Raw genomic sequence first — 22,839 nt, 5'->3', positions numbered from 1 at the left:
CATTGAAACCGCCTCTCGGGGCAGTGCACTTTCTTTTAGAAAAGTCTTTTTTTCTGGAAATAACCATGCGATGACACAATTTAGCTACCCAGGAGAATAATTAAAATAAAGAACTCAGAAAAGGGGAGGCATGAGGAGTTATGTGTTGGTTCTCAGCTTCCTTTCTCATTTTAATACAGATTTAGTGTATTTGACAGTTATGACTGTGGCTTGGGACTATGGCCATTTCTGTTTTTCATTAAAGAAAGACACTTAGCCACTCTTCATCTTTTTTGTTGTTTAGTGAGTTGTTAGGGAAGGGAAAAGTTACTTTACTCTGTTGTCTTTAATGTGAAGTAACTCTTTCCCAGCTTCTTGGCAAAATAGGACAGGGTGTAGATTACAGTTTGCCACAGTTTTCAGATGCTTCTTGTTGGGGAGTCTGTGTTGCTCACCCTTAAACCCCAGCATTTCCTGTGACTTCCTCAGTTAATAGAAGATAGCAGAAGTAAGGCTATAACATTTTTAAGCCCAGGCCTTAAAAAACTGGCAGTGTCTGCTTCATGTCTCATGAAACATTCTCTAAGTGCCCTGAACTGCCGTGAAGGAAATATGACTACCTGTGGTTACCATGCCAGAGACACGTGTAAGCCACTCTGATCAACAATCCTAGTTGAGCCCAGCTTCCCAGTGCCAACTGTATGAGTAAAGCTGTCTTGGCCTCTCCAGACCAGCCTACCTACTAGCTGGATACTACTGAATGACCTTCACTGATGCCACATGGAGTGGAAGAATTTCCTACCCACGAATCCTGCATGAATCCCTAACTCACAAAATCATGAGATACAATAAAATGCTGGTATGAAGCTGCAGAGTTTGGGGATGATTTGCTACACAGCAATGAATAACCAGAATAAGAGGGTATTGAAATCACCAATATTCATAGTATTGATGGAGCTTAAAAACCCTTAGGTGGTTTATGTAACAAGTCCCACCTTGAGTGTAAGGGAGATTCAGACATAACTGAGCAACCAGTGAGGTGAGTCTGTTCACATACGCAGAGGGCACCCAGGCCTTTTGGGAAAGGAATGGAAACTGTGCCCACTTCAGCAAGCCAGGCATTTCTAGTGAGCAGCAAATTTGCCCAGCAGGAGTCTTTTGGCCAAGAGTCGTAGAATCTTCTCACAGATGACTGAAACTAAGGGAAAGAGCACAAATTTGACCTAATAACAAAGCCCTAGTTGTTACAGGGAGTCACAACTCTAAATACAAGTATTGGCTGTTAATGAAAACCATCCCAAGCCAAATCCAGCCACAATGGGTGTATATCCGTGACCTAAGGAAGGGTGAGATTAAAAGTGAAAACTGAAAGAGGTACTTCACTCAACCTATAAATGGGGTACAAGCAACAACTTGCCCTGTCTCAGTCAGCATGGAACCCTAAGGAAAAAGATCCATCATTTCCACTTCCCAAAGGACTTTTGGTGACTAGGACAACAGAAGTATGATGGCCATGCTTGATGGGCTGAGTAGCCACACAACAGTACAGGAATCCATCCAGAGGATCATCAGCAGAGGAATAAACTACCTGATGGAACACCTGGAGAGACTGCTTTGCCTGCTGAGCGATGCTGAACAATACCCAGCCTAGCTGGCAAGGACTCCACATGCTAGGGAGCAGCGAGAGCTCTGAGTAACCAACAGCCACTGTCTGCCTGGCAGTGTGGGAAGGAGACAGATACTCAGTTGAATACCAACTGTGTAGTAATAGTAATGTCTAGCTGAAGCAGATGTGTCCGTGAGCAATTGTGAGACATACTTATGGCAACTTTCTAAGACAACAAGAGTCCTACGTTGATGGTAACAAACCAGCAAAATATGATTACTTGTGTTATGACCTCTGTTGTACCCCTAAGTGATATAGGGTGGCCCAGGCTGTACAAATCCAGGAGGCACCATTTGTTTCATATTTTACGTGAATGGTTTCACCCTGGAGCACTGAGGTACAACTTCATGGTGCTTTCTAAATCTTTTTTTTTTTTTTTTAATTTATTTATGATAGTCACAGAGAGAGAGAGAGGCAGAGACACAGGCAGAGGGAGAAGCAGGCTCCATGCACCGGGAGCCCGACGTGGGATTCGATCCCGGGTCTCCAGGATCGCGCCCTGGGCCAAAGGCAGGCGCCAAACCGCTGCGCCACCCAGGGATCCCTTCATGGTGCTTTCTAAGGTTGTGCAGTGTGAACTGAGAATCAGGAGCCTGGGGGCAGCCCTGGTGGCTCAGCGGTTTAGTGCCGCCTTCAGCCCAGGGCGGGATCCTGGAGACTTGTGATCAAGTCCCACGTCAGGCTCCCTGCATGGAGCCTGCTTCTCCCTCTGCCTGTGTCTCTGCCTCTCTCTCTCTCTCTTTCTCTCTCTCTCTCTCTCTCTGTGTCTCTCATGAATAAATAAATAAAATCTTAAAAAAAAAAAAAAAAAAGAATTGGGAGCCTGGGGAAATTCTGAGTACATTTGTTTTACAACCGAAAATCTCTGTGATATTAGCTATGTACACATGATTTTAGCCCAGGCAGAGAATTAGATAGAGTAAAAAGCTCTCCCTGGTTCATCGTTTATTATTAGGGTCCTGATTTGCCCTGAAAAATGTTGTCCCCCTAAGTTCTTTGGCATAAAATTGCTTTGACATAAAAATGTTATCAGGGAATACATACAAAGATGAAATCTTATGGTATTTCCTTGAAGTTCAGGTAGACTAATTTATGTCATTTTCTTGATATCTTCAGCATCAGTTAATGGAAGATTGTTTTCCATTAGTGTTTAGTATTAAATATGCTATTTATAGTATATATAATTTATAGGGAGATTTAAATTTTTTCAGATATTAGGATACTTTATAAATTCTGAAAGCTTGTATCAGATTCCCAAATTCCTATAATATTAATTTGGCAGTGATATTCTAGAAATCATTATTTTAATGATAGCATTACCCATTTTTAGATATATTAAACGGAGTCAAACCCTTACCTGTTTTAAAAATATTTATATTGTTTATTATAATTATTTTATTTAAAGAGTTTTCTGAAAATGATCACATTTGATTTCATGGGGTAAAATGCTATGAATCCACTTAGTGTATATACTTAAATAGAGCAAAATATGACATTTTTCTAAAAGTAACAAAATTTCCTGAAAAATTCTCCATGTACATCTTTAGTCTTTCTTTTAAAGGCATTAGTCTTTAAACAAAATTTTATTATAAAGGGGAAAAAATAACCTAAGGGATTGTCAAGAGCCTTGACCTACATTTTAAAGATTGCAAAAAAATACTGTAATATTATGTGTTTCTTTTCTTTCAAATTAGCAATAGCCTAGGATTTGAATGCATCCATTTTTTGGTATTGTTGTCATAAGGCAAGATACATTTGCATAGAATCATGTTAACTGTTGGATTCTACAGTGTCTCACAGGAGACAGGATACCCAGTATGGATATTAATGTGTTTTTTCTTTTTGCAGCAGAGCAAGATGCACAGGGTGAGTGGAGGGTAGACCTACCATTTTCCCTGAGCATTTTCACATGTTTAATCTTTTAAATATATTTTTGCCATCATGTCAAAGATATTAAGGCGATTGAGCATAACTTACTGGAAAATTTTGTGCTTTAAACAAGCTAAAACTTTTAACTGTCTTTTGCTGGGGAAGAGGAGAGAAATGTTTTTTAGGGATAGGAGTCAAGGTTTAGAGCATAATATTTCAGTCTTTGAGTAGAATTTAAAATGACATACCCCTCATTCCTTATTGCCAGGCTCATAAAGCTTTATCTCTGGCTGTTCAGCTGCCGTAATCTTGTTTGTGTCCCCATTTAGTTTTGTAATCTCTGGGGAAAAAAGCTGAATTTAACAGAATTTTTTTTTTTAGTTTTGGAAGATTATGATTCACTTGGAAGTTAGATTTTTATACATTTATATAAATACAGCTGGGTTTTTTTGTTTTGTTTTTTTTTTAGGGAAAAATTTGAAGTCAAAACGTTCAGGGTTTTTTCAAAAAGAAGAAAGAGAAATAAATAAATACTTAACTATGGCAATTCTAGTCTTGGAAATAGAAATTGAAATGGAGGGGCACCTGGGTGGCTCAGTGGTTGAGCATCTGCCTTTGGTTCAGATCGTGATCCTGGGGTCCCAAGATCGAGTCAGGGAGCCTGGTTCTCACTCTGCTTATGTCTCTGCCTCTCTCTGTGTCTCTCATGAATAAATAAGTAAAATCTAAAAAAAAAATTGAAATAGAATACTATTATGTCATGGTTTATTTTTACATGGCTATTACTGTACCACAAGTTCCTAAAAAAAAAAAAAATCTATACCTATACTTATATATCTGTCTATGTAAACATTCTCTGGGCAGCCCAGCCTAAAATGTGGGTGTTGTTCATGGTTTATGGATGATAGTATCATTCGCCTATATTTATTCAAATAGGGTGGAGGGTGGTTGTGCATTCTCTTTGGGGGGTGTTAAATTTGACTTGCCAATGAAACATAAGTAGAGTCACTAAGTAAGTAACTGGATACAGGAGTCTGGACTTCAGAGAGGAAGTCCATGTTAGAAATGGTTTGTATGTCACTCACTTATAGAGCAAATGTCATGGCGCTGAATAAGGTTACTGAATGTGAGTATTTAGAAAGAGAAGAGAAGGGGATCTAGGTCAGAGCTCAGGGAGACACCAACATTTAGGAACGTGGCAGAGGAGAGGAGATTAAGGGATGTAGTCTGTTGCAAGCCACATGAACCAGATGTTTCAAGGAGAGAATGGTCCACTCTGCCAAGTAGCACTGAAAGTACAAGAAAAAAAGTTTAAGGAGAGAGGTGTGAGGAAGAAGAGCTAGGGAAGATGGACTACTCTTTCAGAAAGCTCAGCTGTAAAAGGAGGAGATATGGCACAGCTGCTGGAAGGCATGGAACGTTAAGGGAGAGATTTTTATTTTTATTTTTACTTACTTATTTATTTATTTATTTATTTATTTATTTATTTGGAAGAGATTTTTAAAGCTAGGAGCCAGTAGAGCATATTGATGGGCTGACAGGGAGAGAGGTTGGCAATGCCAATAAGAAGGGTTAGAGCAGTGACTCTGGGAGAAAGCATGGAAACAAGTAGATGAGCTGGCCTTGGTCAGAGCACAGACATTTCATCCATCCTAACCAGAGAAGAGGCTGAGAGAAAAAGTTGACTTGTTTAAAACATACCATATATAGAAAAAAAGACTAAAAGGAAACACTGAAATGTAAACAGTGTGATCTCTTCGTGATGGAGTTATAGGTGATTTTTTTCTTATACCTTTTGACATTTTTCAATTTCTTAAAGAATGTATTTTATTTTCATACTTGGAAAATAGTGAATGTGATAAAGGTAATCACACACTTTCAAATGACCCTTCATGCCATCATTCTTTGACCAGGCAAACTACTCAGAACTCCTCAACCATGTTTGTTCTTAACCAGATAACTTCCTATAATGGTATTTGCCCTATTGTGGATACTTATTGTGGCACTGGTAACTCTGCATATGAAAGGAAATGTGCTCTCCGTCTTTGCCACAAAATTCTACTTAACAGAAACACTCTTCTCTCCTCCTCCTTTGTCTCTAAGCTAAGAGTGTGGAGAAGAAAGAGGTTAGGAGCACTTGGCAGATGGACAACATCCATCAAATATTCTTGCAAACTCATATGTCAGTCTTATTTCAGCATCATAAAACAGATCAGTCTCTCTGGAATAACAGCCCAAAGAAGTCACATTCACAACAGAGACAGACAAGATTTCCTACAAAGAACATTTTTTTGTCAGCCTCCAGATATCAGATTCCTTCTTAAGAGTACCCAGGGTCCCTTTCACCCTGCCCAACATGAGAGATTACCAGGTGGCATGTGTTACTTAAAATCTGCTAATTGCCCTAATAGAATTAGTCCTTTTAATAAATGAGATTGTGTCCGACTCATAAAGGATCATATCCTTTTTCTTGATGAGGTTGCTTCGTAGTTATAAATCAAAATCTGAACTAGAACATAACCTACATTTTCTTTTATTCTGTTTTTTGAATAGGTAATGCATGCATATTGAAATAGTGCAATAGGGTAGTCAGCAAAAAATAGTCTCCTCACTTATGTCCCTTCTCAAGGCAACCAGTATGTCCAGTGTTTTGTGTGTATTTCCAGAGATCTATTTATACACAAGCAAATAGGTACAGCATTAACAGAAGATTTAACAAGGCTCTTAAGCATTGTTTTAGCATTCTTTATCACTTTATCAAAGACATCAAGGATGCCTATAATGTTAGAAGTCACTGAAAAATAGTAGTTGTGGAATTTAATATTTTTCTGAAATAAAAATATGAGTGATTAGAGAAAAGATTCACTTTCTAAAACCTTGATCCCCATACCTCTTTCATGGACACAGTAATTATATTAAATGAGATACCCCACTTGTTCTGCAGCTAGCTTGTGGGTTTTAATGTAATACCAAGTACTTCATGATTTAATTTTTTAATAGTTTTATTCTCCTGGTCATCAAACATACATTAATCTTTAATACATTTCTTTTTTTTTTTTAAAGACTGTCTACCTTTTGACCCTCTGATCATCAGTACTATCTGCTGTCCCTCTCTTCTAGAATCTTCTTTTTACCCCAGATCTCTTGCCTAACAGAGGGTCAGCAGGCTCTGGCTTTCAGGCCAAATGTGGCCTGCCTCCTAGTTTGTAAATGAAATTTTATTAGAATAACAATCATGCCTGTTTGTTCATATATTATCTCTATGGCTGCTTTCACACTTAATGACAAGGTTGAATAGTTGTAACACAGGTCATATGGCCTTCAAAGCTGAAACTATGTATTTATCTGTTTTTTTACAGAGAAAATTTGCCAGCCCCTATTCTAGAGTATGGAATGGTATGAATGGGTAAATAGCGTTAGAGAAAAGAAAAATCAAGAAGTCATTTTAAATGTGTCAATAATGAAATTCTAATGGTACAGAGTATCATATAATAACATGCAGAGTATACACAAAATCCTTGGGTGTTCATTTATTTCATATGCTTCAGTACTCACACAGAGAATGTAGTAGAGAGATTTAGAATAGTAGGGAGAAAATAGGATGATTTAGTGCAGAGATTTAGAATAAGTTAAGGAAGGTACTAACACAGGTATAGATTTTCATCTGCTTTCCTGTATCACTTTCTCAGCTTCATCCTTCCTTTTAGCATCGCCACAGATTTTATGAACAAGTGTGATCCAGATGAAAGCACATCTTTACAAAATTATATGTTAGAGAAGAAGAGCTCTGTGAATGAAAAGGGCAGTTAGAAATGTAGTGGAGGTTTGGTGACTATGATATCTGTCACTCCAGTCCAGTCATTGTCGGAGTTGGCCTGCTGATTAGGTTGGCCAGGCTGATGTGTGCCCCCTTCCCCGCCATCGTTTCAGAACTACATACTGGCCAATGGGGCGCAAGTGTAGGTATATAAAAACTGGTCTTCCAGGCTATACCAGTGAGAGCCTACAATCCCATTGGTACCACCAGTTGTGACTTAGTTACTGGAATTTAAAGATGGATAAAGAAACTAAAACAAAACTGTTGATTAGATTTATGTTTGATGAAGGATTTCTGTACTATCCCCAATGGCTCCTGAATCACCTTGGAAGGTAGGACTTGATATTTACAAGAGTATATTTTACCAAAGTAAAAGCAAATAAAGCTGTTGCATTACAGTAGTACAACTGAATAGTAAGGATAAAAATTTAACATCAGGCAGCAATAGTTGTTTCTTTTTGTCAGTGTGTAGAACTGAAATACAAGTGAAGCTATAATAAGCATCCTAAGGGTATTTGTGACCTTTGACAACACAGAAAGAAAATATTTATAGTCTGAAACTATGTCTCTCTAGTATAACAGAGTAAATGAAAAATATAATCTGTTTAACAAGCTGTACTTTTTACAAAAGGACAAAACTTACAGAGTGATTCTGACTTTGCTTTTTCTAAGTCTTACAGAAACAAAATATTTAATAAAGTAACGGGAATGGAAACCATTTCTATAAAATTAACGCAAAAGGAAATGTTAGAAGTGTAAAATTATCTTGAAAAAATATATATATACATAATTTCAATTGTTTATTACCAGAGGAAAAAAATAATAAAATTTCTTTGGCTCCATAGTAAATGAACATTTAGTAAAGCAAAGTATTTACTCTTTTACCCATGAAATGTATTTTGAGAACCAACCATTGCAAGAATCAGGTCTAGGAGTAAGGGGTAAGGCAGCCAACAGATTAAAAAACAAACAAAAAGTGAAACAAAACATTAAAACTGATATGTGGAGCTTACATATCAAAGTCAAAACTTAAAATAGTAAATGATGTAGTATGTTAGATGGTGATGTATGCTAGAAGAAATGTAGAGAAGAGTAAAGAGGATTGTGAGTTCTGGCAGGGGTGGGAGAGTAGAGCTGTAGTATGTAAGGGGATACCCAAGTGAGACCTCCCAATGGGGGAGGTGCATTAATTAGCCTGTGGCTCTGCAGGTGGAGGAAGAGTCAGGAGGCCTGTGAGGCAGGAGTGTGCCAGGTGTTGGAGGCCCTTCCAGGAGGGGGCAGGAGGACAGCTTTAGGAGACAAGATCTAACACAATGGGGTAGGGATAGGCAGTTCATATTGGCCCCTTCTCTGTTATGGGGCCATTGGAGGGCACTGACCACAGAGTGACCTATCTGACTTAACGTTCTAAAAAGGTCATTCTCACTATTTGTAATAACCCAAGTAAGAATAATGGGAGCTTAAAGATCAAGAGAGTAGTAGTGGAGGTCTTACCTTAGAAATAGACATTTGAGGTTTTATTAAATACCCTCTCCGAGTTAGGAAAGCAGAATATTGTTCAGTTATAAGAAATGACCCCCCTTTTCCCCCATGTATTAAGTCAGCAGCCCTGGGCAAACCTTCTAAACTGTTCTTACATGTGTTCTATAGCTTTCATGACATCCATTTTTTTTTCCATGCCTTTCTTATTATTCCTAACCTCGATCAATGGGCTGTCCTCTCCTCACTGGAGATGGAGACCCAAGAAATTTTAAGGAGATGAAAACAATGTAATCTGGTGATAAAGTGGATATAGGAGGTTAGAGAGAGGGAGATTTCTAGTATGCACAACTAATCAGGTGGTGGGTCAGTCAATGAGACAAGGAACACTGGAGAAGTTCTAGGCTCTGTTGTGGAAGAGTGTGTTTTGCGTCTTAGACATATGAAATTTGAATGCATTGAAGACATCTGTGTTTCTCAATAATCATGCCCTCCCCAATCTAGTTTCCTCAACCTCTGGCATCTCCCACACTAGCACTCTACATTCTGGCTACAGCAGATTGTCACTGTCCTGTGGTGCATGCCCTGCATTGCCAATTCACATGTGCTACTCCCTCAGATTTGACTACCCACCAGTCCCCACCGCACATACAAATACTCTTCCCCAGGTTAATCCTGTTCCTACTCAAATACCAAGATTGAATGCTAACTCTACTGGGTACCATTCCCCATTCACCAGAAGGAAAGTATTGCTCCTGCTATTTACATAACATTTAATTTTTACTTCCGTTTTGGCACTTGCCATATGCCATGTGTTGTTTTAAATGTTTTTATACCTCCCACTTGATTGAAACTCATTGAATATAGGGTCTAGATCTCTTTTCACTTATAGTAACCCCTCAACACCTAGGACAATGCCTTGCACATAGCAGGATCTCAATAAATATGGGTTAGATTAAGTTGCACAGTTAAATTTTTATTAAAATGACACTGATGTAAGAAGATTCTAAAGAAAATGCCCTTCTGAAATCTTTGGCTATCACTTCTATAGACATGTTTTTTTTTAACTATCAAAAATTTTTTGCCTTACAATTCTATTGTCTGGTACTTAGTATGTAGTTAAACCTAACAAATCATTGTATGCATTTTTAAATACATTTGGTACCAGAAAAATGAAAGTTGACCAAAACAATAGTGGTCATGATTAATTAGATTTTCGCTAATGTAAAAAGTTATAGAACCATTTAGATGTTCTTTTGAAAATCTATGTGTACTTCCTCATTTTAAGAAATAACCAAAGTATACTAGGAAAAATTCAAAGCTTTTATTTATGTATAAATAAAACTCTAAAGAATTCAGTTTGTATCAGACAAACATGGATATCATATTAAGTAAGGTAGTGACAAAGATTGGACAAGACATCTTCCTTTGACAAGTAATCATTTATTCAGTTACTTGTATTTATTGAGTACCTACTATCTCCCAGATACTGTTTAGGTGCTTAGGATACATTAGTGACCAAAAGAGATGTAAGATATAAAATATTTTCACAATTACCAATTCTTTTAAAATTTTCATTTGCAGAATATAATTCAGTTTTTCTTAATCATTTATTACAACTTTAATAGCTTTCTAAGTGTTTAACTTATGGAGAAAGCTTTTTTTTTTTTAATTTATTTTTTATTGGTGTTCAATTTACTAACATACAGAATAACACCCAGTGCCCGTCACCCATTCACTCCCACCACCCGTCCTCCTCCCCTTCTACCACCCCTAGTTCGTTTCCCAGAGTTAGCAGTCTTTACGTTCTGTCTCCCTTTCTGATATTTCCCACACATTTCTTCTCCCTTCCCTTATATTCCCTTTCACTATTATTTATATTCCCCAAATGAATGAGAACATATAATGTTTGTCCTTCTCCGACTGACTTACTTCACTCAGCATAATACCCTCCAGTTCCATCCACGTTGAAGCAAATGGTGGGTATTTGTCATTTCTAATAGCTGAGTAATATTCCATTGTATACATAAACCACATCTTCTTTATCCATTCATCTTTCGTTGGACACCGAGGCTCCTTCCACAGTTTGGCTATCGTGGCCATTGCTGCTATAAACATCGGGGTGCAGGTGTCCCGGCGTTTCATTGCATTTGTCTCTTTGGGGTAAATCCCCAACAGTGCAATTGCTGGGTCGTAGGGCAGGTATATTTTTAACTGTTTGAGGAACCTCCACACAGTTTTCCAGAGTGGCTGCACCAGTTCACATTCCCACCAACAGTGTAAGAGGGTTCCCTTTTCTCCGCATCCTCTCCAACATTTGTTGTTTCCTGCCTTGTGAATTTTCCCCATTCTCACTGGTGTGAGGTGGTATCTCATTGTAGTTTTGATTTGTAGAGAAAGCTTTTATACACTAACTGTATGCACCTGAATTAACTGTGAATGACATATATTTTCAAAACCCATGCAAGCAAATACAGCTTTGTCAATTAATTGAGTAGTATTTAAAACGGTAGCCAGTGCTACATCCTTGATTTTAACATATTCTTCTTCAAAAATGAATCTATCCAAACATATCAGCCCTAGCTCAAACTATCTTTTTTGTTTATATGTGTATTGTTAAGTATTCCATCAGGATGTGTGCTCTGTATGAGCAGGGACCTTGTCTGTTTTCTTCCTAGCCTCATCCGAGCTCCAAATTGCCTGAAACATATTAGATGCCCCAGAAATTTAAATATTTGTTGAATGAACAAATGCAGTAATGGATATTGAAACATGTATAATGTAAGGTTGTGTGTGTGTGTGTGTGTGTGTGTGTTTGGGGAGAAAGGGAAGTGTAACAAACCAGAACAGGAATGGAGATGGCCTATCGATCAGTACGTCTGAAACTAATGATGTACTATATGTTGGCAAGTTGAATTTAAATAAAAAAAAATCACCTGGTTCATTGAGTTTTGCCACAAGGTCAGACACATCACAGGCTTGCTGACCTCGTTTTTCACAATTTTTAAAATGGAAGGAAATTGGACTGTAATATATTTAACTGTTCTTGTCAGTCTTATACCCTCTGATCTTGTGTATTGTTAATTGGGTAGATTTTAAATGTTAAGCTAATTTTAAAGCTGAACAGGGATATTATTGATGCAACTAGTCATGTATCAACGCCACATAAAAGAGTAGAAATGTGAGTCACTCACTGGTGCTATTTTGTTATGACAGCTGTAACTGTTCTTTTTTTGCTTGTTGTCTCCATAATGCGTAAGACTCAACCAAGTGACAGCAGTGCTGACCATGCTTTCAAGAGCAGCCCATTGTGATGTCCCTAACAGTAACTGATGGTGCAGATGTACAGAGAGGCAATTCCAGTGGCCAGGGGGCTTCTCCCATTCTACTGCCCTGGCAGGGAGCAGCACTCAGTCCTCATCAGTGAGAGATGGGAGGGAGGTGTGCTGGAGCCAACGTGTCCCTGACAGCTGTGTATCTTCTCACCGTGAACCTAAGCTTTGACTCTGCTCTGTAAAGTCAGCCTTGGACACTGCAATGAGTACAGAGAGGAGAAAAAAACGTTGTTTCCCTGTCATCTGATAAAATGCACAATTCCTGTTGAGCTACTATATATAGGATTTAATAATAAATACAGCGAAATCTTTTGTAAGACCTGGGCCCAGATTCTGCTTGATTTATGCTGAGTCCAGTGTCAGGTATTTACAGTTCATGTTCATTGAAGGTAGAAGAGTATCTGTGGAATGAGAAGAGGATGGAGACAACTAAATTTGAAATATAATTAAATAGGAATTAAAAGTAAATATTAAATATAAAGTAAATGAGGATTGAACCATGACCATAAAAATAATAATAATAGCTAAAATTTATTAAACACAGAAGGTACTGAATGAATCACTTCACCTATGTTATATAACTTCATCCCACAACAATCTTATGAAATAGATTCTTATTATTATTATAGATCTGAGAAAACAGAGTAAAGTTATTTGCCCCAGGCCACATGGCTAGTAAGTGGTAGAGCCACAACTGGAATAATAGTAGCTGTTATATATTAGGCATTTCCATATGCCCATTCTAAATAAGCATTTTCCATGAAATAATCTATTTTACTTAGCCTCACAAAGTCTCTTTTGTTGTTTGCTCTGAGCATTCTCATTCTAGAGCCCATGCTCCTCATACTACTTTGGTGTCATGAATATCACAATCTAAACAAAGGAAAGCATTAGTACAGCTTCAGAAATAACTTGATTTTCTATATAACCATCTCAGAATTCAGTTCAGGGTCTAATAACTTGTCAGTCAAATCTACAATCCACCCTGACTTTATACCCATTATTGTAACTGGCTCAACCATCCTCCACATCCCTTAGCCCCTCTACTCTTGAATTGAAGAGAAATCTTAATAGAGGAGTCATGTTCTAGAATAGGGCCAAGCCATCTTTACAATCGCCCCGATAAAGTCTTTATAAGGGACAAAGAAAAAAATGAGTTTTTTGGAGTCCTAGAAAATGACTCCACACTTTCTGTTCATAATGAAGCAGTCACCAAACTCCTAGGTAATACACCTAATCAATATGCAAAATTATCAAGCCCATTAGGTTGACAAATTATAGAATTCCAGGACTGGAAGAGGCAACAGAGATTATATGATTCACCTATTTTAATACCATCAATCTAGGTAAGATAAGTAGCTTTCAGTATTTTCTGGTGATATGTCTTTCTTGGAAATGGTAGTGATAGATTTATCTTTCCAAATCAAAATAGAAAAGCCTAAAATTTGTATGTTTAGTACAATTTTACTATCCTAATATCTTGTGATATCTCATTTTCAGTGCTCTTTTTATTGAATTTCAAAAGCTCTTGAAATATTAAACATATTGATCCTCTGTCCATCATACATACTGCAGATTTTTAAATTTTCCTTATAACTTGTGTTTCTTATTCTACTCAGATTAAAATTGTTATCCTGCCACATCTACCCCATATTTTTCATTCTCTTTTCTATCTCAGTCATACTTACAAATTCCATTCCTACCCATTATTATTTTACAACCGTTCTTCTGTATCTTCTCCAGAAACTTTTATGATTATATTTTTAAAAATTTAAGTTTGTTAATCCACCTGGAATTTATTTTTATATAAGGTACATGATTCCCAAATTTTCAATTAGCTGTCCCTGCACAATTTCTTGAATTTTTTATTTTCTCTACTAATCTGAAATACTACATTTATGATATGTTCTTAGAATGTATTATCCTCAATTATAAGATATTCACTACTGGAATTTTAACAGTTCCTGGCTGTCCTTAGTGTGATAATGTTTAGTAATAATGTTTATTTTTAGAGTATAGTAAAATGATTTTTTTGACTAAAATATGCTACTGCACTCTGTCATTTCCAGACTCTTTCCTTTTTTTTTTTTTTTTTTTAAGATTTTATTTATTCATGAGAGGCACAGAGAGAGAGAGAGGCAGAGACACAGGCAGAGAGAGAAGCAGGCTCCATGCAGGGAGCCTGATGTGGGACTCGATCCCGGAACTCCAGGATCACACCCAGGGCCAAAGGCAGGTGCTCAACCGTTGAGCCACCCAGGCATCTCTCCAGACTCTCTCTCTTGATTAAAATGTTTCATTGGCTTCCCGTTATGTCCAGAGCCCAAGTTCACCAGGCACCATGGTCCCTCTCACTGTTTCAACTGCAGGGCTCTTCCCCGAGTGCATGGAGTACACCGTGTACTCTCCTGCCTCTAGGCCTCCATGCATGCTTTTCCCCCTTTTCCCAGAAGATATCAGCCTGACAACCTCCCTATACTTGGGTATAAAATTCTAAATTTCATATTTTCCATTAAAACTGAATTAACAGGCAGCCCCGGTGGCTAAGCGGTGTAATGCCACCTTCAGCCTGGGGTGTGATCCTGGAGACCCAGAATCGAGTCCCACGTCGGGCTCCCTGCATGGAGCCTGCTTCTCCCTCTGCCTGTGTCTCTGCCTCTCTCTCTCTCTCTCTCTCTCTCTCTCTCTCTGTGTGTCTCAATAAATAAATAAAATCTTTAAAAAAAAAACTATTAATTAACCTGGGTGGTTAATTCAGTTAAGTGTCTCACTCTTGATTTCAGCTCAGATCATGATCTCAGAGTTGTGAGATCAAGCCATGCTTAGCATGGAACCTTCTTCAGATTCCCTCTCTCTCCCTCTCCTTCTGCCCCCCCCCCCACTTATGCTCTCTTTCCTTCCCCCCCAAAAAACAAAAACCCCTGTGAATCCCAGAATTCAATTATGTGGATATAAGAGTTGTAAAAGTTTAGAAAGATGATAGGTCAGGTAGGTTTTGGTGCCAGCTGGCTTACTAAAGGATTTGCCAGAAATCATGGGATATGCACTAAAAGGGAAGGACATAGGATTGGTCACACCGAGAGATATTATACCAGCTAGTTGGGTGGGGCTCAATGTTATGATTCAAACCACCAGTATATTTCATGCCTCTGTATTTTTGATGCCAGACATAGAAAGATGAATTCCACTTGGGCTCTGCCCACAAGTTTCTCCTAGTCTGGTAAAAATGGTGAACATACCCAGCTAAAGGTGAAAGTTTCTCTGTTAGTGGCACATTCTCTCTCCAAAGTCCTGCAACAGCTTCACAGAGAGGATGATATCTGAGCCTGATTTTGCATGATAAGTAGAACTTTGCCAGACATGGAAGGAAAATAATTCCAGGTAGAGCAAATGGAATGAGCAAAGCACAGAATCTCAAAATACTTGGCATGTTGGAGAATATTTGGTACAGAGATGATGGCTGATGATGCTGGAAATGCTCTTTGAAACAAGGCTGTGAAAGGCCATCAATTCCACACTAAGGAGTTGTTAAGCCATCCTGTAGAAAATGGGGAGCCATCTGAGGCTTTCAGCGATTACAATAACAAGATTTTGTCTAAGTTTTTGGAAACTAATACCAGAAGCATCAAGGAGGATGAATTCACAGGAGTGGAAGAATGAGTGTACTAGCAGCCAAATATTGATCCCCCTTATCTTCACCATCTGCTTCTTGTAATTCTCCAGGAACAGTCTTTAGCTGCCAAATGGGCCCATAAGAACAGATGAAAAATTCAGGGTCCTTCAATTAAATGGATAATTGGATTTCTTTCTCTGTTTTCTCAAAAATAATATGAATCTCTTTGGAAATAGGGGGATAACTAACATAACTAACTATTGAATTCAGCAAATGTGGAAATTCTGTGCCAGAAATTATGTGGGATATACATTGATTCATTCATTCAACTAACATTTAGTTAACATGTTTTATTTTTTTAATATTTATTTATTCATGAGAGAGACACAGAGAGAAAGAGGCAAAGACAGGCAGAGGGAGAGGCGGGCTCCATTCAGGAAGCTTGATGTGGGACTCAACCCCAGGACTCTGGGATCATGCCCTGAGCCAAAAGCAGACACTCAACTACTGAGCCACCCAGGCATCCCAAAGAAACTTTCTTTAAAAAATTAAAAAAAAAAAATTTTGACAGAGAGCTCCTTACAGAGCTAGGGCCTGATACGGCACTTGATCCCAGGACCCTAAGATCTACTTGCTTCCCAGATACAATGGGGAACCAAAGACACATAGTCTCATGCATCATGGAATTTACAGTGTAGTAAGGGATTCAGATATTAACTAAATTATCCATACCAGTAAGTGCATATTCATGAATTTCTGTAAATGTCATCAAAATTGAGGAATCTAGGAGTTGAAAATAGGAGTAAAATAGCCTTATTAAATACATATCCTTTATCAGGTATGTGATTTGCAAATATTTTCTCCCAGTCTGTGGCTTTGCTTTTTGTTGTCTTAACAGTATCTTTCATAGAGCAGGAATTTTTTGTTTTAATGAAGTCCAACTTACTGATTTTTTATTTCATGGATGATACTTTTGATGTTGTATCTAAACACTCATTTCCAAACCCAAGGTTTCAAGATTTTTCTCCTGTGTTACCTTCTACAAATTTTATAGTTTTGCATTTTACATTTTTGTCTGTGATCCATTTTGATCAGTTTTTGTGAAAGGAGCCAGGTTGGTGTCTAGATTTTTAAATTTTTGCATATGGATGTTCAGCTTCTCCAACTGCATAGGTTGAAGAGATAGCCCCATCCTGAGGAACTTTACAATCTAGTAAAGGAACTAAGATCCATATACAAATGATTGACTGAAATGATATAACTAAAATATTTGTCCTGAAGATGTATAGATTTATGCTGAGAAGTTTTAAAGAGGTGGCATTTGAGGTGAAATGTGAAAAGTCAATAAAGTTTCATCACACAAGGAGCTGAGGAAGGAAATAAATTAAGCACAAATCTTACTGATTACCATGTTATGGAAAGTGTAGAAGGCAAAGGTGGCACAGGGAAACCTCTTGGGTGGGAGGCAATAGTGGTACTGGGATGCAATATGGTGGAAGGTGATGACAGTGAGAAATGGCTGGTTCTAGATAGAATTTAACAATAGAGCTGATGGAATTTATATATGAATTGCACAAGGGAGATAAAAAAAGAGAAGAGCCAGGGATCACTTGAACAATCAGAAAAGGGAAGGAACCACCTATTGGGATGAGACTCATGAGGCAGGAGCAGGTTTGGGGCTACGTATTCAGGAATGTGTTTTGGGATGTGTTAGACTTCCAAGTGAAGTGTTGAGTAAACAGTTGGATGCTTAAGCATGGAGATCAGCAGAGTGGTCAGTGAGTGAGTGGTAATTAATGCTATGAAATCAGGAAGTGAATGTAGGCAAAGAAGGAAAAAAATGCAAGGATTGAAGCGCGGGAGATCCCAAACATAACAGAAAGATGAGGAGGAACCAGAAAAAGATTCTCAGGTGGAGATGCCAACGAGGCAAGGAAGAGAATCAAGAGCAGTGTACAGGACACCAAAACAAGTGATTTAAGAAGGAATTTGTCAGTACTGCCAGTATGCTAAGTAAAATGAGATCTTAGACTTGCCCATTGGATTTAGCAGTGTCACGCCATTAATGTTCGTAACAAGAGCTGTTTCCGTGGGGTGAGAGATGGCAGCCTGATTGAAATGAGTTTCCTTCATAGATGGAAAGAAATTAAGTATAGATAATTCTTATGAGGATTTTTTGCTATAAAGTAAGGAAATAGAGCAGTAGATGGAAGAAACTGGAAGTCAAGGCAGGATGTTGTGTTTGTTTCTTTCGAGAGAAGTACTATAAAAGTTGAGGGAAAATGAGTGATGTTAGGAGTGAGAGAGGACCAGTGGTGTCCTTGAATAAGTGAGAGAAAACAGAATCCAGGGAACCAAAGGAAGGGCTGGACGAAGATAGAGTTGGGGACAGTTTATCAATAGTAACTTAATTCTAAAACAACGGGGATGTGGAGCAAAAGGAACCCTTGTGCATTGTTGGTGGGAATGCAAACCAGTGCAGCCATTGTGGAAGATAGTATGGAGGTTCCCCACAGAGGGAAAAATAGAACTACCATAGGGGCACCTAGGTGGCCAGGGGTTGAGAATCTGCCTTTGGCTCAGGTCGTGATTTTGGGTCCTGGAATCGAGTCCCACATCAGGCTCCCCACAGGGGGCCTGCTTCTCTCTCTGCTTAATCTCTGCCTCTCTCTCTGTGTCTTAAATAAATAAATAAATAAATAAATAAATAAATAAATAAATAAAATCTCTTAAAAAAATAGAAATACCATATGATCCAGTAATCACACTACTGGGTATTTACCCAAAGAATACAAAAATGCTAATTCAAAGGGATACGTGCACCCCTGTGTTTTTTAAAAATATTTTATTTATTTATTCATGAGAGACACAGAGAGAGAGAGGCAGAGACATAGAGGAAGAAGCAGGCTCCCTTCAGGGAGCCGGATGTGGGACTCGATCCGTGAACTCCAGTATCAGGCCCTGAGCCAAAAGCAGAGCTTAACTGCTGAGCCATCCAGGCATCCTGCACCCATGTGTTTATTGCAGAATTACTTACAGTAGTCAAACTGTGGAAGTAGCCCTAGAGCCCACAGATAGATGAAGGGATAAAGAAGATGTGCTATTATTTAGCCATAAGAAGAATGAAATCTTGCCATTTGCAACAACCTAGATGGAGCTAGAGAGTATAATGCTAAAGCGAAGTAAGCCTGTCAGAGAAAGATAAATACCTTATGATTTCACTCAGAAAGATAAATAACATATGATTTCACTCATATGTGGAATTTAAGAAACAAAACAAAGGAATAAAAGAGACAAACCAAAAAAAAAAAAAAAAAACAGACACTTAAGTATAGAGAACAAACTGGTGGTTGCCAGAGGGGAGGTGGGTGGGAGGATGGGTGAAATAGGTGAAGGAGATTAAAGGACATTTATCATGATGAGCACCGAGTAATGTATTTTTGAATCACTGTATTGTACATCTGAAATGAATATAACACTATGTTAACTACACTGGAATTAAAATTCCTTAAAAACTAGTGACTAATTCATAAGCAATAAAAAACCATTAAAGTTTGCTGAGTAAGTGGTATGGTTCTTATTATTCCTTACAGTCTACTTATTCCTTTTACTAATAGACAAATTGAAATGTTTAAATGTACAGTTGCTCCTTGAGCAACACAGGTTTGAGCTGCCTCAAACCTTGCATACAGATTTTTTTAAATAAATACAGTATTAACACTGTAAGTGTATTTTTTCTTCCTTATGGTTTTCTTCTTTTTTTTTTTGTTTAAATTCAATTAGCCAACATATATGCTTACTTTCCAATGCAGTGTTTGATAATTTATCAGTTGCATATAACACCCAGTGCTCATCATATCATGTGCCCTCCTTAATGCTCATCACCCAATATTCTTAATAGTATTTTCTTTTACTAACTTACTTTATTGTAAGAATACAGAATTTTATATATATATATATATATATATATATATATATATATATATATATCGTAGGAAATATGTGTTAATCAATTGTTTATGTTATTGGTAAGGCTTCTGATCAATAGTAGATTATTAGAAGTCAAGTTTTAAAGAGCCAAAGTTGTACTTGGATTTTTGACTCCATTGGGGGTTGGCACCTCTAACCCCATTTTGTTTAAAAAGTTTATTGTATCTCCAAAAATAAGCACTGAAGATACAGTTTTGTTCAAAATACCAAGGAGATGATAATTTCATGTCCAGAAAAGTTGAAACAAACCCTGATGTTTATCACAGCAACTTCTCCAGCCTTCATGTCAAATCAAGATCTTCTGGCTGTTATCAGAAGTTGCTGAAATGTTTTACTTTGAAAATAAACTTCCGGGATCCCTGGGTGGCGCAGTGGTTTGGCGCCTGCCTTTGGCCCAGGGCGCGATCCTGGAGACCCGGGATCGAATCCCATGTCGGGCTCCCGGTGCATGGAGCCTGCTTCTCCCTCTGCCTGTGCCTCTGCCTCTCTCTCTCTCTCTGTGACTATCATAAATAAATAAAAAAAAAAAATTAAAAAAAAAAAAGAAAAAAAAGAAAATAAACTTCCTACTGCCTGAAGCCAATTTCCCACATACATTTAACCATTTGGAAATCCACAGTGGTGTTTATTTTGTATTCCTCTTAAATTTTTTTGGATAATAATTTTTTATCTTACCATTCCTTGGCCACCAATGGCCTGACACTATCTCAGACAAAATCGGAAATCTAATGAATTCAGATCTCTCTGACTCACCACTTTCAAACAGATTGAATCACACATAGGAATTTAGAGGAAGCTTTTTAAGGCAAATTATATATAGGAGAGTTCTTGATAGAAATAATGAACTCTTCTTATCATCCGTGAAGTAAGTTTGACATGTTGCAATTTTCCAATAGAGAAGAGAAAACAGATCAAATATATTAGACGATGTTCTGGTAAATGATTAGCACTGAATTGAAGAAATCAACTTCACAGAAGTTTTGTAAGTCTCATATGTATCTAAAACTTACCTCTACGGTGATCAGTAATAAGTTCTCAAGACAGAAAGTGTTTCTCTCTCTGTACTGCTCCACAGACATGAGCGTCTTCACACCAAGAAGAGTAACTTCAGTAGATCACTAATGTCCAGTCTGAAGGATGTAGATGATTTAGCAACCCTAGACGTTTTGGATGAGGTAAGAGACTCAGTTTAATTAAACTTAAACATTCTAGATTTTGTTTTATTTACAGAGGTGGTATGTGCAGGAGGTTGTTTGAATAATAGCATCTGTAAGCTTTCCTTGTCTCTTAGCTTCCCGATTATCTCTCCTATCTTACTTTGACTACATGTAACTCAAATTCCCAGATCTCTACAGCCTGATGTCCATTTTTTCCTTTTTTTAATTTTTTTCTTTTGATAGTCAAATTACAAGGATGTGGGATTGCATTAGCATGTGTTGCCTATAAATTACAGACTCTCCTTCCCCTGAATTCGTTTTGGGAGTCTCAGAGGGATGATTTACTGAGGTCAGAAAATTGTCTGCCTCCTACAACCTCCACACAGCATCCTCCCTCTATTTCTTCTGCTCCATGCTCAGTGGCTGTATCCAGAGGCCTCTAGGAAACCCTGAGAGCCTCTCTTATCTGGTCATTATTCCCCTCATGAGATCCCAGAGTTCCTGTTCTCACAGGGCTTTGAATTCTGCTTGAAACTCCTTATCCTAGTGACTTCAGAACTATTTCAAGTATCTCTTGTGAAGGTACAAATCCAAGCTGGTAAATTATAGTTATGGCTTCCCTTCCCCCTCATCTCCCTTTATTCTGGTAATCAGATCATTAGAGAAATAAATAGCTCCTTTTCAGTCAAAGATTAGGATCTCTATCCTGCATGATCAACTGGTTTTTTCAAATACATCTAATGCATGCCTGAGATATGCTTAGAAATTCAACAAATCAGGAGACATTTTCTGAACAGAAGTAGTCATTTGGTAAATTAAGGGTTGCTTAAACAACTCAAGTACTTCCTCAAAATAATCTTTCTTGAGAATATCAAACATTTTGTAATCAAGTAGTATTTGCCAGTCGGAGATTACCAACACCTTTATGAATCTTTTCATACCGAATTCTCCAGTGATGGGAATTTCTAGGCTCGTGGATTATTAAGAAGGCTTTGTTCATCATATTGCTGACCTATATATTAAACATTGGGCTTGCTTTTTCTGTTGTCTGTGCTTTTGTTTTTGTCTCATTTTTGAGCTATGGTCTTCTATTCTCCTCTTGTGTCATACTGTAAGTGATGATTTCTGACACAATTAAAATTGATTTCATGTACTCATGATTTATCAACTGTGAAAGTTACTTTTCTGAGCTTTTTACTGTGCCTCATAAAGCCAAATGTCTCAGCAAAGGGCTAGGACATTCTATACAGCCATTAAATAACCTTCATTTGCAATAAAGTCATGTTCACTGTATTTTCCCCTTCCTTTTCTATTAATTTTTCCTTTTTATTTCATCTCCTGCATTCACTTATTTTCTGGAAGGCTCCCTACATATAATATCTATGTAATATCTCATATAGCCTTTGGAAAACACACAGAACAATGCCATCCCTCTGTGGCTCTCAAGACCAAAGAAAATGCCTCTCAAGTGGAAGAATAACACTGACCAGAACACTGCAGAATGCTGATCTAGTGTTATACTACTTACTGTCAGCATGGCTATTCCTTTCTGATCTTTGACCCCAATTCCAGATGTTTTATTTATTATTGTTTACATTTTAACTTATAACTGACCATAATGATTTTTTTAATTTATTTTTTTTATTGTAGAATACAGTCTCAGAGCAACTTGAGAAATGTTATTCCAGAGATCAGATTTATATCTATGTGGGAGATATACTCATTGCTCTTAACCCTTTCCAGAGTCTGGGTCTTTATTCCACAGAGGTATGTGGTGTGGCTTGCATTCTTTTACTTTGTGCTAATAGTTATACTATTAAGATACTCAAGTTAATTTAGATGATGCCAAAGATAGTTTTATTCAGTGCCTTGAAGAAACAGTGAAATCAATAGTTAGAACATAGAGATAGAAATAGAAGGTGAATCAAGCTGGA

At 37.7% G+C, this 22,839-nt stretch overlaps 1 protein-coding gene across 5 annotated transcripts in view; it reads left to right on the top strand.

Annotated features, from left to right (window-relative positions):
• The window catches only part of MYO3A (myosin IIIA), a 239,889-nt gene that overhangs the window by 88,068 nt on the left and 128,982 nt on the right, over positions 1-22,839 (top strand). For all 5 annotated transcript variants that reach the window (XM_077896753.1, XM_077896752.1, XM_077896751.1 and 2 more), the window contains 2 exons: positions 20,824-20,923; positions 22,556-22,672. In XM_077896753.1, the coding sequence (XP_077752879.1) occupies positions 20,824-20,923; positions 22,556-22,672 (217 nt within the window). The remainder of the gene's footprint in view (positions 1-20,823; positions 20,924-22,555; positions 22,673-22,839) is intronic.

The sequence above is a fragment of the Canis aureus genome, chromosome 5, assembly GCF_053574225.1.
Source record: "Canis aureus isolate CA01 chromosome 5, VMU_Caureus_v.1.0, whole genome shotgun sequence".
Classification (NCBI taxonomy): Eukaryota; Metazoa; Chordata; class Mammalia; order Carnivora; family Canidae; genus Canis; species Canis aureus.
The sequence above is the reverse complement of the archived record's forward strand: the minus strand, read 5'-3'. Positions and strand labels throughout refer to the sequence as shown.